At 40.8% G+C, this 26,158-nt stretch overlaps 1 protein-coding gene across 1 annotated transcript; it reads left to right on the top strand.

Moving 5' to 3' along the window:
• Positions 1-532: 532 nt before the first annotated feature.
• On the top strand, positions 533-17,987 carry phf10 (PHD finger protein 10). Its single transcript, XM_014179889.3, has 12 exons — positions 533-693; positions 10,931-11,037; positions 11,373-11,503; positions 11,884-11,967; positions 12,130-12,254; positions 12,468-12,617; positions 12,805-12,914; positions 13,015-13,159; positions 13,333-13,476; positions 16,640-16,748; positions 16,959-17,147; positions 17,703-17,987. The coding sequence occupies exons 1-12, from the start codon at positions 625-627 to the stop codon at positions 17,798-17,800; spliced, it is 1,461 nt and encodes a 486-aa protein (XP_014035364.1). The 5' UTR covers positions 533-624; the 3' UTR covers positions 17,801-17,987.
• The last annotated feature ends 8,171 nt before the right edge of the window (positions 17,988-26,158 follow it).

Here is a 26,158-nt window from a genome sequence, read left to right as displayed (position 1 = left end):
CATTTCGCTGCACCTGCTTTAACATCAACGTATCTATTTAAGAGATCAAAACATTTATTTTGGATTTGATTGGTTTGGTATCAAAAATTTATTTACAAATGTATCCCCATCCATGTAGATGTGTTAGCTTCAATGGGGAAGAAATCTGTGAGTTGTAATTCTGGATGGCCAAACAGCTACCAACAATGACAAGGACTTCCATGTGGGGAATTTTAAGTGACTCGTTTCAGCCAGTTTAATCTTGTTCTTGCATCATGTCTTGTTGAGGTGTTATAACTGATTTCGTGTGAATGCAAAAATGCACTAGCTAGCTAACCACTGTGACGATATATTTGAGAGACAAGTGCTAATTGTGCAAATATGTATGTTTTTAGTAAACTTTGAAGACGAAATACAGTTAACATGTTGTCAACAATGTAAACCAATCACGTCTGCTTCGCCCCATAGTTGCGCACGCTTCGGTTTTGTTGCTAAACAACCAACCCGTTGCATTATCAGTGGTTAGAGTTGGACGTTACCTGGGAACATTTGTTTGTGGAACATGTGTTCCGTGTCTGTTTCCAGTCGGTAACATTATTCTCCTAGTGTGCATCTCTGAAACTAGCTAGCTAGTAGTCGCTAAACATGGCTACAGTTCTCCCGCCCAGACCTTGCGATAGCAACCCTGCAACCCCGGGAGCGCAGTCTATAAAGGTAAACTTGGCAAATGTATCGTAACAGAATATACACATTACTGGCCATACATGCTAATAATGGGTTTAAGACATGCTAAGCCGGTGCGCTCTAACGACAACACATCAACCTCCAACTCCTTTGTTGTCATCAAACCTACCGCGGTTTCGCTAGTTAGCTAACGTGAGAAATATTTACAAATTACTATTTAATAGTGGTAGGCCACGTTAGCTACTAGTTTTATTCAGCGTTGTTGAACGCAGGCCACTTGTAATGTAGATAGTTGTTAGCTATGTTACTGTGGGAGGGTCGATGTGTTGTAACTTGTCGTTGTTAGCAAACGACTAACATTACTAGTTAGCTATCCATACCGTTAGCTAACTAACTTGCTTAGCTAGCATGGTGTCTTGCTAGGTAACTAGCTAGCTGTTTAGTGTGCCAGTATATCATTGTTTTTGTTTACATCGTGTGTGTCATTAGACTTCAGTCCAAGTCCAATGCTCGTTGTCATTAAAATATTTTAATCTTTATTTAACTAGGCAAGTCAGTTAAGAACAAATGATTATTTACAATGACGGCCTACACCGGCCAAACCCGGACGACACTGGGCCAATTATACGCCGAGATGCACTGCCTTATGCCGAGATGCACTGCCTTATACCGCTGCGCCACTCGGATCTGACTGTGATACCAATTATTGGTATGACCTTACTGTCTGAAACAAAGCACTGCAAAAACTAATAATCCAGAGTGTTGAATACAATTACATTTGATCTTACTCGACCAGTTGTCTGTGCGGTTGGTCCTTCAGATGGTCGAAATTGGAGACAAAATATTCATAGGAGGGCCTCCCGAGTGGCGCAGTAGTCTAAGGCACTGCATCGCAGTGCTTGAGGCGTCACTACAGCCCTGGGTTCGATCCCAGGCTGTGTCAAAGCCGGCCATGACTGGGAGACCAATGAGGTGGCGCACAATTGGCCCAGCTTTGTCCGGGTTAGGGGAGGGTTTGGCCAGTGGGGATTTCCGTGTCCCATCGCGCTCTAGCGACTCCTTGTGTCAGGCCCGGCGCCTGCAAGATGACGTCAGTCTCCAGTTGGACGGTTTTTCTTCCGACACATTGGTGTGGATGGCTTCCAGGTTAAGCGAGCAGCGTGTCAAGAAGCAGTGCGGCTTGGCAGGGTCGTGTTTCGGAGGACGCTTGACTCTTGACCTTTGCCTCTCCCTAGTCCGTAGGGGAGTTGCAGCGATGGGACAAGACTGACTACCAATTGGCTGTCACGAACATTGGGGTAAAAGTAAAAATATATATCATATCCACAGGAAAGTATTATTTATCCAACTTTTTAAGAGTGCTGGTACTGCCATTAAAGTTTATCACCTGGCACATGTGCAAAACCATGTAAACACCTGCAAGACTTGGGATAGTATGAATGCATACTTCCGTCTTGTGCACTTTCTCTGGGTCATGACCAAACAAATTCTTGATTGCCACACAGAGACCTGCGTTTTGAAGTCGGTTTAATAATTATTTCCTGTCGTTATTTTGTTCTAAATTTCAACCAGTTGAAGGACCAACCCCAAGGACAATCGTCAGAGTAAGTTCCATTTTTATTCAACATTCGTGACATACAAGGGATGTTCTATGTAAACGTGCGTGGCTATGCTGCACAGGCAATGGAGGGCATCATCACAATTGGGACTAGGCCTACCTCAAGGACCTTATGTGTTCTGCTTCGAGGCGATTTGGCTTTGTCAGCCAATGGATAAATACCATCTAAACCTGAATGTATTCTCAATTGCGGTACTGTTCTAAAAACATGAAGCCCTTTACTTTCATATCACATCAAAATAATTTCACAAATGCTAAAAATACACTTACTGTTAACTTGTTTTAACACAGTTGCACCCAACAGTATTTTTCAGTGACAACAGGTTTGTGGCATTAGTCTTCCGATTACACAAACAGATGTTCAGAGATGCAGATGGCTAATTAGAACATGTAGTGCTATCAGTCTTCGGTCTGTGGCTGCGGTCCAAAAAATGTAGAAGACACCCCCTCATCCACTTACCCTTGCCTTATGCCTTTGGGGGAATCCCCTTCGCCATCTTGGAGGGCAGACCAAATGATTAGCCAAGCTAGGGAAGTTTGCAACGGTAGCCCCTCAGTCCTCAAATTTTTAGTTGGCTTTGCGAGTGTACAATTATGTTTACTCCGGGCCTGAAACTCCCCATAATTAAATTTGTGACGATTGTACATCCGCTAAGAAAAGTCCCCGAAAACGGGAGTTCGAAATTGTGCTACTAATGCACATGACGGCACAAACGTCTCGTATGTTTTTATTTGGTTATCTTTTGGAAATTGTAGAAATAAAATATTTTCCTTCTTCAGAAGTTCAAGCTAGGCAGGCTAACGTTAGTTAGCTAATTAATATGCTAGCTATCATACAGTAGGCATATTAATAATTATATAAGTAGACATGCACTCATTATTGACTGTAGTGCATATAAAGCACCCAAATGCTACCGGTGGCTGAAAACACAACCATCGCGGCATGAAAGAGAGACACATTTCCGGCCAAGGGTGGTCCATTTAAAAATCATTCCTTCCTCCCTTGCCCTGCAAGTGTATGCTCGTCAGACGTCATGATACGTCATCAGAAGTGTCCATTTAAGGCGGGAGACCAAGATGACGGCTTGAACAGACACTTTTTTATAGAGCTCCGCAACAAACTTCAGAAAGATTGTGGGGGGGAAAAAACAAGTTTAATTTGTTCAAGATATAAAAACTTTCCTGGGACTGGAATAATAATTGGATCATTTATTTCGGCATGTCCATGCGAAGTCGTGACAAAAAAAGAAAGAAGCTAGCCGTTCTTTTGCTAATCAACAAGAGAGGAACGTGCTTATAAACAACTGCCATAACTACGCTTGCCCTATGGATAATCTCATGCTTTCGAATGCTGTTGAAGATGACGAATTCCCTTCTTCACCGGTTACTCTGCGCAAACATCCACCCTCCAAAAAACCCAACATGAACTCTGACATCGTGGCTACCCTCTCCTTACTCATCAACTCCAGGTCTGATGCCATTGAGAAAATGGTAGGCGCGAACACCATGGTTATCCAAGGCTTGAAAAAGACTGGAGTTTGCATGATGTGAAAATGAATGTCAAAAGATGAAAAAAGTGTGGAAAAGAATAACAATGTCTACCATAGATGTCTCACTGATCTGGAACAATACACAAGAAGATGGAACCTGAGACTTTACGGCGTGCCAAAGGTGGAGAATGAGGATGTGCGACGAGAAGCTATCCGCATCTGCCAAGAAGTTATGCCTGCAGAGAAGAACAAAGTTGGTGATACCATCGACGTGCATCGCCTCGGCAAGAAGCAACAGCAAAACGATTCAAGACCAAGGGGTATAATCATCCTCTTCACTGCCAGATTCTACAGGGATGCTGTCTGGAAAGCTGCTAGGAAGAACGCCTTCCTTCAGAGCCACGGTCTGCGTTTCGCTGAGCATCTCAGCCCGGAGGACATTGAAAGAAGGAACAAGTTGTGGCCAACGATCAAGAAAGCACGAAATGAGGGAAAGGCTGCTTACTTCGTCGGAAGACGAGGCTTCATCAACGGTTCGGAAATCCATATTCCTCCCTAGAATCTCACCAGAAGGACAGATTGATGGTTTCAGCCAAGGTATTCTCATTTTCCTTGTACTGATTTAATGTTACCTAACAAGCATCATGTGACCTATTTTTCGGGAATACTCAGGTACCTCAATTTATTAGTTTGTTCTTGTATGACCAGATCAGAAGGCCTATTTTGTTTACAAACTTATGAAGAAGATTGAAAGTTGTATTTATTTTTTAATGCATACAGTAACTAAGATACTGTTTTAAGGGGGCATACAGGTCTGCTCTGGCTTTACACTGTTATTGTTCTATTTAGTTAGTAATACTTATTTCCAAGTGAAAAAGGTCTTAGGAACGTGTATATGTAAAACATTTTTTATTATCAGTTTTCATATGCACTTAAAATAGTAGGTACTCTTTTATTTAAAATATTTTGTATTTTATTTCTCAGAATAGTTCCTGATTACACTAAGAGGGTTTTTAGTCTCTCTTACTACAGAGAACCCTTGGTTTGGTCTTGAACGTCATTTTCTTTTGAGTTGAATTTCAAAAGCCGGATAACAACTAGCTCAGAGTTTATGGTATAAGGTATTTTCACTTTAAGTTGACTTAAATGGTGCAGATCTCGGTTCCTTATCGCTTACCTTCACTGCTCCTACGTTTTTGACTCATCCTACAGTTTACTTTTATATAATGTTTGTTGTTTTGTCTTTGTCTATAGCTTCTCTTAATGCTAGGGGGTTACAAAACAATGTGAAGCACAAGGCCTTATTTTTATTTGCTTAACAATTTCAAACAGATTTTTGCTTTTTTCAAGAGTCTCAGTCAATTTCTGCCGATGCCAACTTCTGGAGGTCACAGTGGGGTAATGATATTTGGCTTTCCCACGGATCTGAACGCTCCGCTGGTGTCACTACAATGAAAAATACCTTTGGTAATATTCTACACTCGGAATATGACCCCTTTTGGTCACTTTATTTGTCTTATGATCAGTTACAATGACATTAACTCATTACTGTAAACTTCTATGGGTACAACACCAAACATGAGAATGATGAGTTGCTTGAATCTATAGAGAAATATATACTTCATTGGTTATCTAAATTTCCCAATTCCTTATTATTGATAGGAGGGGACTTTAACATTTACTATAGATAATTCAACTGATAGATGGCCCCCAGGTAGGACAACCAGTCAGAATTTGGGTTTAATACTTTATGGAAAAGTTGGATCTTACTGATATATGGAGAGCGAGGATTCCTGCCAAAGGATCGTTCACTTGGAGTTACAAAACAGGTTCCAGACAGTCCAGAATAGATTTTTGGCTTATATCCAAATGTATTGATAGTGAGTGTGTTACTACAAATATTTGTACTACTCCACTCACAGAACATAGGGCCATTTACATTGATATCAAAATATTTACCCCTGATACTAACCTTGGTAGAGCATCCTACTGGAAGCTAAATAGCTCGTTATTAAATAATGATATTTTGAGGTAAAAGATCTGCTCTCACACTTTTGGGAAAGGGCTTGTGAAGAAAAATCTTATTGCAAGAACTGGGAGCTCTTTAAATTTGAGGTGTCCAAATACCTTACAAAATATGGTAGTAATCTTGCTAAGACCTGAAGAGCTGAGGAGGAAAAGGTGATCATCATTAAGATAACTTCCGTTTCTCAGAGGTCCCCAGCCAGCCCCTCGGGGGAGAAAATGGAACTGATTTGAGTTACAAAATAAACTGATAATATATATAGAGATTAAACGCAGAAGGAGCCTTTATTAGATCTAGGAACAAATGGATTGAGGAGGGAGAACAGAATTCATCCTATTTCTTTAGACTTGAGAAATTTCACTCTACAAATAACACTATCCATAAGTTAAACATTGGTGTTATTACAGATGGCCAAAAATTAATCGCTAAATACTGTAGCAATTTTTACAGGAAATTGTATAGCTCTACGTACTGTCAGGAATCCAGATGTTTTTTGACTCACTGAATAATGTTCACTCTATCAGTGATATAGAATGTAAACAGTGTGATGAACCCATCAAGTTGAAGAGATTAGAGTCTATCAAACATCTAAGAGCAATAAATCACCAGGTGTTGATGGAATTACTTCAGAATTTTACATATTATTTTCTGAACAAGTAGCTCCCTTCCTATTTGAAGTCTGTTTAGAGAGTATTAAAAACAATGTTCTCCCTCCTACAATAAGTCAGGGGTTAATAACACTGACACCTAAGCCTAAAAAAGAAGTGCTGCTCATTGATAACTGCCGTCCAATTTGTCTTCTTGTTAGCCTTACTACTTGCAAAAATAATTAAAGAAGTCCTGGATGCAATCATTGATGAAACACAGTGGCTTTATGAGGAACATGCATATTTCTAACAATATCAAGTATTAGACATACTTGACTACTCAGACCTAATAAATAATATGAAGCTATGCTCAGTTAAAGATTTTTATAAAGCATTTGACACAGTAGAGCATCAGTTCCTCTTCCACTCCCTTGAGAAATTTGGCTTTGGGGATTTTTTCTGTAAGGTTATTAAGACTCTATACAAATGGTAACAGCACTATCAAATTGAAATATGTCACCTTACTTAGATTTGAGTTAAAGAGAGGAATTAGGCAAGGCTGTCCTATCTCTGTATCTGTTTTTATTAATCACCCAACTTCTTACACATTTTTTAAATAATAGTCCTGTACAAGGTATTTCCAGAGCTGGTAAAGAAACTATTATAATCCAGCTGGCTGATGATACTACACTTTTTATGAAAGACGGTAACCAAATTCCCATATCGATCAATGTGATACAATCCTTTTCTAAAGCGTCTGGTCTATATCTTAACATTAATAAATGTGAACTCATGGCTGTCAAAGATTGTGTGACACCTTCATATTATGGTATTCCAGTGAAAGAAGAACTTAGATATTTAGGCATAACCATTACTACAGATCAGAAGTCTAGAGGCTTACTAAATTCTAACCCTCATAAAAAAAAAACTCAGAAGAAGCTAAATCAATGGCTACAGAGGGACTTATCTTTAAAAGGAAGAGTCCTAATAACCAAGGCTGAAGGTATCTCTACAGATATCTTTATGTCTTTATATCTTGACGGTAAAATAAGCAAGGAGATAGACCAGATGCTTTAAACTGTTGTAATGAACACTTATGAGTATGATGGGCTGAATTTTCTGGACTTTACTACCTTAAAAGTATTATTTAAAGATCAATTGGATAAAACTATTCCTAAGAAGACCCACTTCTATGTGGAATTTTATTCCTCATGTCTTCTCTACTTTTGGTGGCCTTAACTTAATGTTGGTTTGCAATTATAATATTGACGAAGTTCCAGTGAAACTTTCTGCTTTTCATCGGCAGGTTTTCTTGTCATGGACCTTTAATTTATAAGCATAATTTTTCTCCACACAGATATTATATATGGAATAATCAGGATATATTGTATAAAAATACTTTTGTTTTTAGAGTATTGGTTCTGAAATAATATCCTATTGGTGAGCCAACTTGTAAATGCGGAGGGTTTTTTACTTAGTTATGAGGGATTCTTATCACTTTACAAGGTCCCTGTAACACCAAAAGATTTTGCAATTCCCTCAGGTGTTGCTTTATTATTCAGGGACGTGTCAAGACCTGACCCTCAGAGCCTACCTTCCATTAACTCATCAGTAGGAAAGATTTGTTTCTCTTTTGGTCCATTAAACAACAGAGCGATACAACATCCTGCTGAAACAAGGTTTGTATCTATACCTTATGTCATGCCTTATGGGAATTGTTTGATAATATCTGTTGGGGAAAAGTTTGGATGTTGCCACACAAATACAGTTGAAGTCGGAAGTTTACATACACTTAGGTTGGGGTCATTGAAACTCGTTTTTCAACCACTCCACAAATTTCTTGTTAACGAACTATAGTTTTGGCAAGTCGGTTCGGACATCTACTTTGTGCATGACACAAGCAATTTTTTCAACAATTGTTTACAGACAGATTATTTCACTGTAATTCACTGTATCACAATTCCAGTGGGTCAGACGTTTACATACACTAAGTTGACTGTGCCTTTAAACAGCTTGGAAAATTCCAGAGAATTATGCCATGGCTTTAGAAGCTTCTGATAGGCTAATTGACATCACTTGAGTCAATTGGAGGTGTACCTGTGGATGTATTTCAAGGCCTACCTTCAAACTCAGTGCCTTTTTGCTTGACATCATGGGAAAATCAAAAGAAATCAGCCAAGACCTCAGAAAAAAATTGTAGACCTCCACAAGTCTGGTTCATCCTTGGGAGCAATTTCCAAACGCCTGAAGGTACCACGTTCATCTGTACAAACAATAGTACGCAACTATAAACATCATGGGACCACGCAGCTAGCAATGGGTTGGGTCTCACGGTGCGTTCCTTTTCAGATGGTATGGCATTGCACCTGTACTACCAATACTGTACCTCAATTCCACATTTCCTTCTCATCGTGTTACCATACAGGACATTGCTGCTATCCCTCGCCTTTCTCTCTAATTTTTCCAACTGTTAACGACAATGACGTAGTCGTGGAGAGTCGACTCCAAAGTAATTGATTCCTCCTTGCACATGAACTGAAGATTAGATTCCGTATGTAATCAACTCTTAAGATTCAGTAGGTTTGGAACGGATGAGTCTGATTTAGTTGCCAAGACTGAACACACGGGTGTAATCATTAGTTGAAACAGTTGCAATTTGCAACAAAAAGGAGAGTTTTTATTGGGCAAATGCAGGTAGGTATCTCCCTCGCCGTTTCCTTTAGTTTGCTTTCGTTTAAGAAACATTTTGCAACAGAATCAGTGTAATGAATATGCCCCAGGCAAGGGAGAGCGAGGAGTGGGCAAGCAGAAAAAAACGGAGTGCATATGTCTTGGTAATCTATCTTGCATGCCTCGCAAATTCAACAATGTAGCCTAAAATTCTATTTAAATTACAGAACTTTCCCCGGCATTTATAGCCTATTGTCTAGTTAGGCTATAACACAGAAAATATTGTTTTGTGGTGACTGCACTGCCATAAGGGTTTGGGAAAGGTTTGGGATTTTTCTTTAATGTTAAGGATTCCAATTTTGTTTAAATGTTTTGACATCTTGGTGTGTAGTATTTTAACCGTTTTCAAAATATATTTTATTTCTCGCTGATAAGAAAGATCTGTTCCTTCTGTTTACAAAACTGTACCGCGAAAGATGTGTGTTAACGTTTAGAACAAGCGTCAGGGCTCTTGACAAAACACCTTCGGCCTGAACATACTATCGTCAATCGATGCTAAAGGTACAGTGCTTTCAGAAGGTATTCATACAGCCTGAATTCAAAATGTTCTTAAATATTTATTTTTCTCTCTCACCTATCTATACAGAATACCCCATAATGACAAAGAGAAAACATGTTTTGAGCTTTTTATTCTTCAAATTGATTGAAAATGAAATACAGAAATATATCTAATTTACATAAGCATTCACATGTCTGAGTCAATACATGTTAAAGTCACCTTTGGTAGCGATTACAGCAGTGAGTCTTTCTGGGTAAGTCTAAGAGCTTTCCGGTTTGCACATCTGGATTGTACCAGCCTTGCCATAGATTTTCAAGCGGATTTCAGTCAAAACTAACTAGGCCACTCAGGAACATTCAATGTCGTCTTGGTAAGCAACTCCAGTATATTTGGCCTTGTGTTTTAGGTTATTTTCCTGCTGAAATGTTAATTTGTCTCCAAGTGTATGTTGGAAAACAGACTAAAGCAGGTTTTCCTCTAGAATATTGCCTGTGCTTAGCTCTATTATGTTTATTTTTATACAAAACTCCTCAGTCCTTGCTGATGACAAGCATACAGATAACATGATGCAGCCACCACCATGCTTGAAAATATGAAGAGTGGTGCTCAGTAATGTGTTGTGTTGGATTTGCCCCAAACAACACTTTGTATTCAGGACATGAAGTTCATTTGTTTGCCACATTTTGTCGTTTTACTTTAGTGCCTTATTGCAAGCACGATTAATGTCCTTCCTTCTTTTCACTCTGTCATTTAGGTTAGTATTGTGGAGAAACTACAATGTTGATCCATCCTCAGTTTTCTCCTATCACAGCCATTAAACTCTAACTGTTTTAATGTCACCATTGGCCTCATGGTGAAATCCCTGAGCGATTTCCTTCCTCTCCGGCAACTGAGTTAGGACGCCTGTATCTTTGTAGTGACTAGGTGTATTGATACACCATCCAAAGTGTAATTAATAACTTCACCATATTCAATGTCTGCTTTTTTTTTTTTTTTTTTTTTTTTTTAATGTACCCATCTACCAATAGGTGCCCTTCTTTGTGAGGCATTATCTTGGGAAAGAAGAAATGCTCACTAACAGGGATGTAAGCAAGTTTGTGCCCAACATTTGAGAGAAATAAGATTTTTCTGCGTATTGAACATTTCTGCGATCTTATATTTCAGCTCATGGAACATGGGACCAACACTTTACATGTTGCGTTTGCATTTTTGTTCAGTGGCCAACAAACTTTCATTCTGGAGAGAACTATTAACTTTAACAAGTAATAGTTCAGGTGTTTTGTGTATCCTAACTGTGTATCCTAACTGTGTTTTTAGGATGACATTGAGGAAGTTTCCAATGATGGCAGTCAAGCTCCAAAAAGGCGACGCATGGGTTCAGGCGACAGTTCCAGAAGTTGCGACACCTCCAGTCAGGAACTTGGGTATGTGGTAAAGTCGTATCTGAATGCGTAGATAGGAAGTAGTGATGCAAATATGTCTAATTGATCACACCTAATCCCGTTAACAAACAGTTAGGCTGTTTTTACACAGGCAGCCCAATTCTGATTTTTTTTCTTCTCACTAATTGGGATTTTGATCAATCACATCAGATCTTTTTACATCACTCTTGTTCAGAACTGATCTGATTGGTCAAAAGACCAATTAGTGAAAGAAATATCAGAATTGGACTGGTCTAATCGCAGCCTGTATGTCTAATAACATAGGCTTAAGACTTTACCCTGCTCTTAACCTTTCAGTCATACGTGTGTTTCCCCAGGCCCACATACTTCTCAGCAGAAAATCTGACTGAGTACAGGTGGCCCTCAGATGGCAGTGGGGAGTACTATATGTTGCAAGAACAAGTCAGTGAATATCTGGGAGTGACTTCATTCAAGCGAAAATATCCAGGTGATGTGGCTGAATGTTTGGCATATATGGTATAGGATCATTGTGTGTAAATTTGGTGATTGGGCTATAACAAGACTATCTGTAGACTATACTGATGTTAAACTGGTCACTCTGGCTAATCATGTCTTATCTTAATAATAAATGCCATTAGCAGACGCTTTTATCCAAAGCAACTTAGTCATGCGTGTATACATTAATACACCCACTACCCTGGTGTTACAAGCGCATGTTCAACCAACTGAGCTACAAAGGACCATCAATGGAAATAAGCCTTCAGGCTTTGTTTATATCGTCTTTTTTTTATGTATGTAATGTTGTCTCCGGCTGGAGTAGCCTACTATTTTTAATTATCCAATAAATTCAATAAATTCTTCTTTTAGATTTGGAAAGGAGAGACCTCTCCCACAAGGAAAAGCTATATCTGAGGGAGCAAAATGTCATCACCGAGACACAGTGCACCTTGGGTGAGAACTTAGAAACATGTAATTGTTGCGTAACCAGGAAGAGCTTGGAGTGTGACATAGACCAATCAGGGCCAAAGCCATCCCAATAGTTGTTTTGGGGAATTAGGCCACTCCTTACCTTGAAACTGTATACATTAAGTAATTGTGAATCTCTTTTTCCAGGTTTGACTGCTTTACGAAGTGATGAAGTCATTGATTTAATGATCAAGGAGTACCCGGGCAAACATGCTGAGTATTCTGTCATTCTCCAAGAGAGGGAGCGTCAGAGGATAGCAAAAGAGTACTCTGTAAGTACTCTCATTTCAGAGAGTATTACTAATGTTAGTATGCTCCGCAACATTGACAAAACATTTTTTTATAGCTTTGGTGTGGATGAAAAAACGGAGTTACAACAGCCTTTGACTTAAATTACCAGATTATATTTTCACTCACAGTACATTAACTGTTGACATGGTTATTCAATATGTTGTATGGTAACATTGAATTTTTATATCTCCTAGAAAATGCAGCAACAAAACCCTCAGAAGGTTGAAGCCAGTAAAGTGCCAGAGTACATAAAGAAAGCTGCCAAGAAAGCTGCAGAGTTCAACAGTAACTTCAACAGGGAAAGGATGGAAGAGAGAAGGGCATATTTTGACCTTCAGACACATGTACGTTAATACCTTGAATAAACACATAGGCTTAGTAGTCATACATATTTTGTATGTGTTCATAAGAACTCCCACTTGTTCATGTTTGAGTAGATACAGTATATCAGTACATTGGTAAACTGTAAGACTCAGTTGTGTGAATTTGAACGTGTAATTGAAGTGTGTTTCAAATGCAACTTTCGAACAGATTATCCAAGTACCCCAAGGGAGGTATAAAGTTCTTCCTCCAGAGAGAACCAAGACTGGACCCTATCCAGTGGCCCTCATCCCTGGGCAGTTCCAGGACTATTACAAAAGGTACGGGTCACTAACCAAAAAACTAGTCTTCATGAATGAGGTCCTGACCTCTAAAGATGTTTGAATAGATGATAAACTGATGTTCCTGTGTGTGATACAGGTACTCTCCCAACGAACTGCGCTACTTGCCCCTGAACACAGCCCTGTTCGAGCCCCCCCTTGACCCGGAGCTGCCTGCCCTGGACAGCGATGGGGACTCAGATGATGCAGATGAAAACAAGGGAGAAGAGGGCAAGAAAAATTCTGTAAGAAACTGGGTTCTGGAACTATTTTTACACGCTTCACTTGATTTCAGAGCTTGAGATGCAATGACATGTTTTATTGTATTACCAGTAAATGCCTAGAGATGCTTTGTAAGTTGACTATGTAAACTCCTTGGCAGCTTGCTTGAATATTAAGAACTGAATTTTGTTTACAGGACAGCTCATCTGGAAACACCTCAGATGGGGACAGTCAGGACAGTGGAGTGCAGTCAAAGGGCAAGGCCAAGGACAGGACTGCCACCCCGGCTAAAGATGCCACCCCACGCCTCAACCAACACAAATCTGTCCCTGGGTACAAGGTAGAAGAAAAAAGCCCCTGACTTTCTCCAACAGCACTTCTTTTCCCTTTCCCCTACTCCGCCACCTCTTCCAGCTTCTTCAGCACTTTCAGTAGAGAGACCCTCCTTTGTCCCCACCCCGATTTCTGGTCCTGTCACTCCTAACACACACACTCCACCAGGTGGCAATAGTTCTCTCTTGGGGCAACACTCTGCCTTCCCTCTTCCACTTGGTCCAGTTTGGTTGTGAACCGACCATATGGTTAAAGAGACGTTCCGGATCTTTGGCGACTACTTAAGTATTTTTTTTAAACCTCCCGCTTTGGGCTGGATGTGGCAATGTGTAGTTCATACATGCATAGTCTATGAGTAGAATTATTGTCTTACCTCAATTAGCCACAAAATCCCTAGTTTGAAAACGACTGTTTTCTGGAAGCTGTGTTTTGAGCAATGCAAGCTTGGCCCATGTGGGCAAGCCCCATAGCAATTAGAGTTCCAGCCAATCTGCTTCAGCCCCTTGCCATTTCAGTGACAGCTAGCAAGATGCACATTGACGAGTTGCACAGTGAGAGAAGAAGGCTGGCCCAGGCCTGCCCAGCGTTATCCAATGAGGTTGCAGGGCGGGCCCAATGACTCAGTGACACAGCGAGCAATGACGTACTGCATGTAAGCAATTCTAGGGGACCCGTTCTGGCTCTTCAGCGTTACTTTCAGAACTACTGGCTAAAAAGTATGCAAATCTTCCGGAAAGTCTCTTTAAAACAGTGATGGTTCTATACCAACCGTATGGTAATACACTGATGGTTCCATATCAGACTTTATGAGCAATAACATTTGAGTAGTTCTGTCACATCTAGGACTTGTTCTTCACTGCACTTTTGATTGGTCTTAAAGACTTGTACATTTTTTACCCTATTTGAATGTCTTAATATACCTCTCTTCTGTGTACTTGGCAACACACTAATTAAGACAAGAGACCAGTTACAGTATATTTGGCTGCTAGATTCATTGTTTTTAAACAACATATTTCTTATGATACATACTTTATAAGATGCATACATTTTATTTAGTAGTAGCACTAAAATTACGTTAATACTTGAGTGTTTAAAAGTTTTATAATTCAAGTTATGTCTGTGTATATTAGTATGCTTTTAAACCAGTATTCTTGTGCCGTTATTCTATAACGGTTGTTTGATATAACCTTAGACTGTTCTTTGTTTATTATGAGACTGGAGAACACAATGTCAGTGTGTCAGAGGCCTGTTAATACACTTTCTATATGTTGGCTTTTTTTACTTTCGGTTGCCTCTGAAAGTTATTGTTGTGTTAAGTTTAAATTATTTGATAAGAGAATGGCATTTCTGGGATCAACATGATCTACCTTCCGGGCAATTTACTGTCATCTGTTTTACTGCAAGGGCAACATGGCAGAATTGATCAAATTTAGTTTGCCAAAACCGACAGCAAGTGCAGTAAGCACAAATATACATAGCTTGTCATGGCATGACTAGTATTACGTATTACTACACCACAAATACCATATCATACATCAGGATTTGGTCACTGATTGTAGAGTGGAGAGCTCATAACTTTCCACAGGGATGGATTTGTCTGTTATGTTTCCAATCAGCATGTTTCCAAAGGGAATTAGAATTATTTGTTTTGAGTGAACACCACAGTTTTAAACCAAACTTTGTAAAACTTTTGTCTACTTACCCTCTCTTTATTGTTAGTATGTAATGCGTCATAGATGTGTTCGGAATTTAACAATAACTTTCCAATATCGGCGCTCATTGAATTAAGACTGAAGCCAATACAGATACAATACTGGCAGAAAAATGTACTCAACCTATTAATGTCGCCATAGAGAACATGGCATTAAAGTTTACTTTATTATAATTTTAATGCAAGGTAGAGTTCAGGGACTGTACAAGAAATGATTATTTTCATAATCGTAGTGGTATAAATTGCTTGTGTTGGCACTACACTGCAGGGGTAGCCATCTGAAGCCTAACAGAAAATATGTAACCTTTTCTTTCCTTATGTTTTGCACCAGTCAAATGAAACATTTCAGGATGGCAACACCAAACGGGTTGACATTTTGAAAATAGGAGATATTTCCATGAACACACAGCCTACTTCATACTCATGGGCTGTATCCTCCCAATTGTTTGCACACATTCCCAATATTTGTGCAAACTGCGCACCTAAGTAGGTACAGTTTGTTGATCCTTCAAAGCTCAATTTGTATACTTCTCACACTCAGAATTGAATGTGTCTTACATGTTTGATTTGAGTGCAATGGCATAAAGGTGTCCCTTTTGATTGTCATACCTTTTTTGGATACATTTGTGTTCTCCTGGTTTAGCTGGCACTCCTCTTTCTGTGAAGACCTCTTGTGTTCAATTAGTTATGTCCTTTATTAACTTAACTGTGTGTCTCTAATCTCCGATTTGCCCTACCACATGTCTCGTTGTTTGTTTCTTAGAAAGGCTTTAACTGCTCTTATCTAATCCAATACTTTTTATGTAGGAAAACGTTTGATATGTCAGTATTTAGACACAGTTAACCATTGAAATAAAGATTTCAAACAAATAGACTGTACAGATATGTTTTGATTGTGTTAGCAGCAGAGACAGGTCCTGTAAAGAAATATATCTGCAGTGAAAGATGAGTTTTCCTCCTGTCAGAAATGTCTTTGGCTAACTGCCTTTTTATAAATGTGGGTTAACAATGGGTGGAAACACCTTGGTCTCCTCAGGAGGGACATTCAAGTGTTTAACCTGCTATGAGCGGCGATGTGGGACAGCATGGCACATCCAACTTAATCTTAAATCAACTTGACCTCTTGGTTTTTGCCTTTGGAGCTCTTGAGATCCAAGTATCGTAGTCTCCCAGTCCCCACGACTATATATAAGTGATGACAACAAGCAAATAGTTGATGTGGGAGGTTCTCAAAATTAGACAATAGGCAATTTCTAGTCATTCTTATTTGAGGGGGTGAAATAAGAAGCACCTAACAAGATTGGATCAATTGCGAGTGAAATAAATGTGTGTATATATACATCCTATCAGGCCTTTTAGGCTTTTACACATTGTACAGTATAATGTGTGTTGCTCAGAAGCCCTTTGTCACATGGTGCACTAGGCCTTGTTGCTAAAAATTATAGCATTGTTCTTGCAGCCTAAGGTCATACCCAATGCTATTTGTGGCATTTGCCAGAAGGGTAAGGAGTCCAACAAGAAAGGAAAGCCAGAAGCTCTCATTCACTGCTCACAGTGCAAGAACAGTGGTAAGTGGAACTTCTGTTTTGTTTTTAAATTAAAACTGACAAATCACAACATAGCATTGTTCATAATGAACATAAAGCTTCTAAAATATGAGCAAAATAACTTAGTTCAATTAGCCTAGTCGTGATCACAAGTTGGGATTATGCAGTGTGTTTTGGAGTAGTGCTGTGGTGCGAGCAATGCCGTGTGTGTGTGTGTGTGTGTGTGCCCAGGTCACCCATCGTGCCTGGATATGAGTGAGGAGCTGGTTGGCCTGATTAAGACCTACCCGTGGCAGTGTATGGAGTGTAAGACGTGCACGGTGTGTGAGCAGCCCCACCACGAGGAGGAGATGATGTTCTGTGACAAGTGTGACCGGGGCTTCCACACCTTCTGCGTGGGCCTGGACTCCATCCCTCTAGGTGAGCTCTCTCTCTGGGTCTTTTCAAATACTTTAAGGATGCATCATTACTTCTTTCCTTGGTGAAATCTTTGTGATGGAATCGTTGCTTACTCCTACCAATGTGTGTGTTAGATAAGTGATTATTTCATGGAAGGAAGGGACTCTGTCACGCGCTCTCTCACTTTCTCTTATGTAGTCTCATATGGAGTTTTGTGGTGATTTGCATTTAGCTGGTTTTATGTGAAACAGCATTATTAATTTGCTTAGGCAACTGAACTACTTTTCGGCTTGGGGTGAAGACTGCCAATTATTATTTATTTTTTTGTGCAGTCAAGAAGGGTTGTTTGTTACCTCAATTTGCTATAGTTAGTGTAGCTGCACATTAAACATCAGAAAGTTCACGTTTGGAATGTGGTCAAAGTGCTTTATAAGTGTTGAAATCAAATGTTAGAAATAGCTGTTTTTTGTCAGATGCCTTTTAGTCTGAAGGATCCCATGATGCAGTCTATTTTTTAGCCTTTGGTTTGATGTGGCTCTACTCTAATATGTAACTTTGTGGTTTTTTTCTCCTCAGGTTGCTGGGTTTGTGAGTGTTGCATCAAGGAGTTCTCAACGCCCAAGAAAAAAGGAGGAATAAAAACACCCAAAAAGTCCAAATCTGCACACAAATAGAATGCGATTACGGACAATGATCAACTCAACAAGCTAATCCTCAATTTTAAAGATACTTTTTGTACTTTTGATTGTTAAGATTAAGTTTGATAATCCTGTATATATGGATTTACTTTGTCACAATTGGATTTGAAATGTCATTGCCACTGAAGTAAACATTTTTGCCAGTAAAAGCTTTTTTTAATAACCCATGACTGCCCTGATGTTTCATTAAAGCACAGATTGTCTCTAATAAGGGAAAGGGAAAGAGTGATCAATAAGTGCTTATCAAAGTCCTGACGCAAAGATTCTTTATTTAGAGCCTATTCCTCTCAGGTGACAGTTACAATAGAATGCTAAATCAACCACAACATGTTATGTGAAGTTTCTAAGGCCATAGTCAATAGAACCAGACATACAGCAGGCACCACAATAGCTTCTCATGCATATTTGACAAGGACTGGCTTAAAAGCGACCAATTAGTCACCTGGAGAGCATGGCCCTGTGTAGCATCTGTCCAGGTGAGTGTCAAAGGGGATCAGTTTGCCTCTTACTGTCCCTTTGGGCCCAGGTGATACTGTGAAGTCATATAGCAGCTGCCACGTGGCGACCAGGTAGACTACACTAAGTGACACGCATGCATGTCCCTGTCATCTGATAGGTGAAGGTGTGGAGTACAATGGGCAGTTGGGTACAGCAGCAAGCCACACTGTAACAATATGCGTGTGAACGCTTGCCGCTTGGCATTAAAAGGCCAGTGTTCCACTCAACAGCCGGTGTTTATTTTGAGGAGCCCAGTCAGTAAAAACATTACAGCGTTCAACAACTGAAGCCTGGCTTGGCCTGTTGAACAATGAGAATGTGTAAATTGCCCTCTTATTTGCAATGTATATCAGCCATTAGTTTAAAAAAAGAATATATATATATATATATATATATATATATATATATATAAAAATTGGTGCTAGAAGAGGAATACTGGAAATGTGCAGTATGCTGTTTTATGCATGCTGGTCTTAAGAGTGCAGTAAAAAGTTGCTGTGCTTTATCTGAAATTACCACTAGATGGAAGCCAAGAGTTATCGTTGAGACACCTTTGCTTTCCTTCAATATCCCTAGTTGGAATGAATATGCTGTGGCTGTGTCTGACCCTCGCTTGTTCTGGGAACCTCCACTCTGCTCGTTCCTGTGTCCTCTGCTCCAGTAGCGGTACATGGGTACAGTCACTGGGGAAGCCAAGCCAGGGAAAAAATGGCATATTACAACCTATGTGTTGTGATAATATCGTTGTTTGCTCTATAACCTGTTAGTTCCTATGCCTTGTGACCGTCATATACTGTATATAGGCTGAAGGCAGAGACAATAAGAAGACACGGTGGCAGAATATTTTCAACCACACCTTTGTTTCATCACAAAACTGGAGAGCAACATCTGTCCGGTAGAGTCCACAAAGGATATTGCATGTAACAAACAGTTACATGACCTACAGCATGGTCAATCAAGTTAATGTTTCTGACATTTTCAGACTACTAAACAACTATTGTTTTAGAACACTAGAGAGTTACAGCAAGTCGCAAAAAAACTATTTATTCCAATCAAGGTAAGCTAAATATCATGTAGCTGTCCATGGTACTGATTCATTTCTCTCTGTGTGTGTCCATAATTAGAAAAAACATGTTGACTCACCCTACTTGTAGAGAAACGCCAATGCCATCCTCTCTTTCATGTTGCTGAAACACTCTATGACTATCATACAGTACACACTTTTAGTTTTTGTTGTCTTAGGCTACCTGACTAGCTAGCCTAACTTCCTTTCATGGGCAACGATGAGCCAGCTAGTTAACATTAGCCTACTACATAGCTACATATTGAACTTCCATCCTCTCAGGCCAGTGGCACAATTTATTAATTTATGGTTGGATCAGAATTGCCGTTATAATCATTGTCTAGTACGGAGAATTAAGTAAATCCACAAGTCCAAATCCCATCCATGGCTAATTTAGGAAAGGGCCAATTTTAGCTAGCTAGCCACCGGAGGACAATACAATGAGATGCAACATCTCAAAAAAACGAATTGGTGCGCCAGGACCATTCACAGTTGAGCTCACTCAGTTTAGCTCAATGCTAATTGGCTATTAATTGGAAAAGTATGAAGCACAGAGAGTCTAAAGATACATAATTGTTCATTTTTTCTTGGTCAATTATTTTGGGAAACCTGTCTTCCCTTGGCATCCATGAATACACACCACTGCTAGGCTCCCATACATCCCTCATCTGGCTTGCTTCTGTCCCTTGGGTCAAAACTAGTGTTGCAAAATTCCAGGAACTTTCCCAGGATTTCCAGAAATCCTGGTTGGAAGATTCTGTATTTCCTGCTTATACCCTCCTCATTCCAGGTATCCTCCAACCGGGATTTGGGAAAACCAGGAAATGTATAGAATTTTGCAACCCTAGTCAAAACAAACGCTGGATCACTTGTTATTATGTATCAATTATTAATCAGGCATGCCAATGGAAAATACAAACTCATTAGGGCTTTTAAATTAAAAGGCCCCTCTGCTGTTTTGACTTGGAGTGGGTATAGGCTCAGGATGTAATGATCCTCTCTTGTTGCCAGGCTGTTAAACCAGGCTGAGCGCAGACAGCAGCATGGTTATGGGACCTTCCTCATGCATATTTGACTAGAGAGGGCTTTAAGCCGGGGCACCTGCCTCACACCTGTTGCCCATCCACAAGGAGAGTGTCCTCGCTCCGGTGGACAAGCTGCTTAAGTGGAGACTGGCCATGCAGTAGGCACCTTTCACCGCCGTTCCGTCTCACCAGGCTGGAATGGAGCAGTTAATGGAGGGGTGTCATTTGAGGGAAGTAAAGAAGGGAGTGTATGAATGGAGGGCATTTGCTGGTTTTGTTCCAGTGAGGTATGTTTAACCAGTTATATCGTACTACCAGAATAAGGTCTAAACTGATGATAAACCACAGAGTTAATAATTGAGGTGTTTGAAGCGTTGGTGGATCTACCTTTGATGTCTTTGGTGTTGACTGGGATGTGTCTGTGTGGGTGTAGGCTACTAATTTCCATCTCTCTCTGCTGTGTTAAATGTTTTGTTTGTCACAGGGCCGGAACTAGCCTTTTGGGGCCCCTAAGTGAGATTTGGTTGAGGGCCCCCCTCTTGATGGTGGAGAGAGAATTCAAGTTTCAAAGTTAATTTCCTGCAATACTACACATTTTTCCATGGTGTAGAGAAAATGTTGCAGTTTTAAAGCTAGTTTTCTGCAGTTCTACACATTTTGTCATGGGGCGGAGAGAACATTTAGCAATTTTATGTTGCTTATGCCTGGAGCCGGCCCTGGTGTGGCAGTGCCACACCTGACCTGAGTCTGTCTGGTTCAATCATGATCTATCAAGCCAGCTCAATGTTGTGCGAATGTAGATACACTTATCAATATTATTTTCACGCTTCACCTGGTGAAAAGCCCTCCTTCCTGGGTACAGTGCACTCTGGTTGATGAACAGGATCTTTAGGACATTAATCTGCATTGACAACCTTCTGATCTCTGTAATCTAGTCTGAGTAGCAGTCAGCTAACTAGTGTGATTGTGTATGTTATTGTCAGGGCCACATAGGACCTAGACAGGGGTTCTCCAGTTTTCACCACTCACTGCTTCAGACCAACAGCTGGCTGCAGCTGCTCTCCAGTTGCACCACATGCTTGAGTGAGTTAAGTGACCGGCTGCACAGCCAACACTCACTACGAAGCTTCCCACATGGCCCCCCTCAGCACAGAAGACTGCAGATGTTTTGTTCAGCACTGGTGGCAACTTCACCCCTTCAGTCCTGCAGCCTGTATTAGATCATGTGTAATTAATTCATGTATCAGTTTTAGACCTTATGGCCTGAATGCCGGGTTTCAGCGGTAACCTCATGTAACTGAATACCACATATACTGTAATGTACTCAGCTGTATGATGAAATACATTTTTAGTACACACAATATCCCTCCGGGTGTTAAGAATGCGTATTAATATTGGGGCAACTGTAGCTGAGCATTCAACACCATAGTGCCCACAAAGCTCATCGCTTAGGGGACCCTGGGACTAAACACCTCCCTCTGCAACTGGATCCTGGACTTCCTGATGGACCGCCCCCAGGTGGTAAGGGTAGGCAGCAACACATCTGCCACGCTGATCCTCAACACTGGGGCCCCTCAGGGGTGCGTGCTTTGTCCCCTCCTGTACTCCCTGTTCACCCACGACTGTGTAGCCAAGCATGACTTCAACACCATCATTAAGTTTTCTGATGACACAACAGTGGTAGGCCTGATCACCGACAACGATGAGACAGTCTATAGGGAGGAGGTCAGAGACCTGGCAATGTGTGATGCCAGAACAAAACCACTCCCTCAATGTGAACAAGACAAAGGAGCTGATCGTGGACTATAGGAAAAGGCGGGCCGAACAGGCCTCCATTAACATCGACGGGGCTGTAGTGGAGCGGGTAAATACTTTCAAGTTCCATGGTGTCCACATCACCAACGAACTATCATGGTCCAAACACACCAAGACAGTCGTGAAGAGGCCACGACAACACCTTTTCCCCCTCAGCAGATTGAAAAGATTTGGCATGAGTCCCCAGATCCTCAAAAAGTTATACAGCAGCACCATTGAGAGCATCCTGACCAGTTGCATCACGGCCTGGTATGGCAACTGCACGGCATCTGACCGTAAGGCGCTATAGAGGGTAGTGCGTATGGCCCAGAACATCACTGGGGCGAAGCTTCCTGCTATCCAGGACCTATTTACTAGGTGGTGTCAGAGGAAGGCCCCAGAAAATGTTTAAGACTCCAGTCACCCAAGTCATAGACTGTTCTCTCTGCTAACGCATAGCAAGCGGTACCGGAGCGCCAAGTCTAGGACCAAAATGCTCCTTAACAGCTTCTACCCCCAAGCCGTAAGACTGCTGAACAATTAAACAAATGGCCACTCGGACTATTTACATTGACCCTGCCCCCCCCACCTCCCTTTGTTTTTACACTGCTGCTTATTACCAATGCATAGTCACTTTACCCCTACCTACATGTACAAATGTACCTCGACTAACCTGTACCACCGCACATTGACTCGGTACAGGTACCCCCTGTATTGTTATTGTTATTTAATTGTGTTATTTTTTATTTTTTTAACTTTAGTTTATTTAGTAAATAAATATTTTCTTAACTCTATTTCTTGAACTGCATTGTTGGTAATGGGGCTTGTAAGTAAGAATTTCACGGTAAGGTCTACACCTGTTCTTTCGGCGCATGTGACATAACATTTTATTTGAAATGGGAATTGTTTTTAGTGTCGGTATAAGCATTACACAACACCTAGATGTGCTGTCCTGCCTGTGATATACATACCAGCCGTGAGGTGAGTCAGTGACCATCTCCCATTTTCAACACCTGTTTCTCCACAACATTCTGTAATAAGCTAGACTTTGATGTAAACCCTGTTCTCTCCCCTGAGTGTCTGTGCTGCTGCATTGGGGGTGGGTGGGCAGTCTTCATTTTACAGCTCATTACAGTTTCTCCGGCCTCTGGGATAGTTTCACAGTCCTGTTTCAAACAGTGGTCCCGCCTTGTCACTGAGCTGCTGAAGCACTGTTGGGATCCCTGTGAGTGAAGACAACATATGGACATTGCCCTCCCTTCCTGTTTCAAGGGAATGTTGTTCTGGCTGGGTGGACTCCTGGGAAAAAGAGTGCTACCTTTGACCTATGGGATCACTCATTTACTCTGGGCCCAGGGAGAAGATGATGGAATCTGCAGGAAGGGATGCAGCCAACCAGCTGTCACTATGAACTCCCTTCCAGTGTTTCCTTGGCCATTCTCAGGGAGGAAGGCAGGCCCTTTTGAGGGCAGAACAACAGTGCCAAAGCATTTGCCTGACGATCTGTGTTAGCCATCTCTATAGCTGTCTTCTGTTGTAGGCTTTTGGTACAAACTGTGAAGCCATGATGGGGTAGAAATAACGACAAGATGTATGGGTGTGCTGTTTATTGGTGTACATATAGTGTGTTTCTCAAGTTTGTTTCTTGCCTGTATTAATGCAATAATTTATGTGGCAGCGAGTTGAGGTTTGTGTTTTCCAAAACAACCTGACTTTTGTTTGGGGTGCATTATTCTTCTCGCTCTCTGTCTGCCCTCTCTCACTTAACAATCCCTGTTACAGTCCCCTGAACGGGCAGCTGTAGGTTTGACGTCACATCCCAGACCTGTATCTGTCTGTGCAGTAATTCAAGTAGCCAGTATTTACAGACATCAACCAACGTCCTACCGCTTCTGATGTGTCTGTCTGTCATTGGGCAGGGTGTGGGCAGAAACCTGAGTCGTTTACAATACTAAGTCCTGGAGAGACACAGTCCTCCAAACCATCCCCTGACAGGGAATAGGGTATTATCATCCCTGACACTGATCTGTTTGCTATGAGTTTTCTGTTTATCTGTTGCTGAGGTATAATATACAGAAAAGGTATTACAGGTTCAATTAAAACACTTTTTAAATTGTTTCAATATTCAGTTTAACATTGTAGAGACACAGGAGATGAGTGCTTCTTTGGTTATAGGTGTATACCATGGGGTGAGCTTTGATCATGGGATGAAATGGAGCAAACAGAAGTGTTAAAACTTCCAGAAGGCACTTTCATGTAGTGGAACATTTTCCACTGAGCATATTGGAATGAATTACATGTTTCCCCTATTTGAATGTATCTATAAGGCCCCTAAACCCCTGACTATTTTATTTCTCACAGGTTTGGCTACTTAAACTTTTGTGAGAGGTGATGAGTGATAGGCCTGTAGATGGACAGGATCGAGTGGTTTACCATAAATCTCTGGTTTGACACATGCTAGTTGATCTGCACAAATGATCACGTGTCTGAGGCTACTGCAGGATGTTTTCCAACAAAATAAACAGTTTAAACTACAGTAGGCTACCAGTAGAACTGGTCAGGGGCGGACTTAGTGATTTTGGGGCCCCAGGCAGAGGCCACTTGGAAACTACAACTCCCTACTACATCGCACAGTTTGGGCATGATCTGATTTATCTCTTCCAAATCATAGAAACTGCAGCACAATGTGCACATTGAGATCAAATGTAAAAAATTACATTGGGCAATTTTTTGTTTCAAAAACAAAAAACTAAAGAATAACTAACATTTTGGTTAATCGCTCAGCGCTACTGTAAACATGTATTACCTTTTAATGTGCCATAAATAACTTCAAAAAGTAGGTTACCTTCACACGTTCATCCAAAATAATTCCAGCATCCGAACAGTGCACTGTGCACTCACCAACTATCTCACCGGAGAAAGCATCCGAGTGAGCAAAACAGCGCCCCTCTGTCTAACTATATGTAGCCCATGTATCTGATGCCGTATGGCCAAAAAGAGTATGACATGCCTTAATCTTTTTGGCCAGACAGCATCAGATACATGGGCTACACATACTGTACAACCTCTGCCTCAAAGACGATTGCAGTGTTATCAGCAGTACCTGTCTTTTTACTAAGAAATGCATATTGTATTCCCTAGAGCCTAAGGGCCCGGGGCTGGGTTTTTACTAAACTAGCATATGGAATTGTTTTAAGATGGTCATACCAAGGATCATTTAGCTATTTGATTTGGAATTTTAGGACCACGGTAGGTATAAAATATCATTACAAATTAAATATTTGATAACATTGAATTTGGCCTTACTGCTATTAGCCCATAGAAACTCATTGAATAACAGATTCATATATGGAAAAACAGATTGCCAAAAATGTAATCAAAAGGAAGTATGTTTGGAAATGCCCTATTCACTATCATACATTTTTTGGCTCAGTATCTGGTTACATTCAGACGAGTTCCGTGACACTTGTGGAGGTTGTTGAGCAAAACGGAGAAGACCATCGGGTTCATGAGAGTCTCATCTTAGTGGGATCATATTAGTGTGTAGCCCAAACTGCTCGACGCTACAGACGTTTTCATGAGAAGACCGATTTTCTGGATGTCTCCTGGTCTGACAAACACAGCTGTAGCTCGGCCACCTTCCATCGCAGATACAAGGCCCACATTGGTGGATGCGGTGGATGGAGACTCAACCCATGCCAAGAAAACAGATGCAGTATCTCTAGTTTAAACAGATTTTAATGGGAATTTGTTTTTTGTTCATTATGCCTCGACTGGAGCATGAAAGGGCCTCAAGCGGAGAAAGAAATATGTTCAATTTTTGTATTACATTTTTAAAATCCCATCTCATGAGGCCCCTTGATGATGTGAGGCCTGAGGCAATTGCTTCTTCTGCCTATTGGTTAGTCCGCCAGTGGGGCTAGTATGTGGAATGATTCATCCAGAAGTAAGGCA

The sequence above is a fragment of the Salmo salar genome, chromosome 28 (genome assembly GCF_965601325.2).
Source record: "Salmo salar chromosome 28, fSalSal1, whole genome shotgun sequence".
NCBI lineage: Eukaryota > Metazoa > Chordata > Actinopteri > Salmoniformes > Salmonidae > Salmo > Salmo salar.
Note: the sequence above shows the minus strand (reverse complement) of the source record. Positions and strands in the feature narration are given on the sequence as shown.

Coding starts and splice junctions, on each gene's coding strand:
- phf10 (XM_014179889.3), top strand. CDS start 625: ATGGCTACAGTTCTCCCGCCCAGACCTTGCGATAGCAACCCTGCAACC. Junction 12,915..13,014: donor TTCCAGGACTATTACAAAAG/GTACGGGTCACT, acceptor TGTGTGATACAG/GTACTCTCCCAACGAACTGC. Junction 17,148..17,702: donor CCTGGACTCCATCCCTCTAG/GTGAGCTCTCTC, acceptor TTTTCTCCTCAG/GTTGCTGGGTTTGTGAGTGT.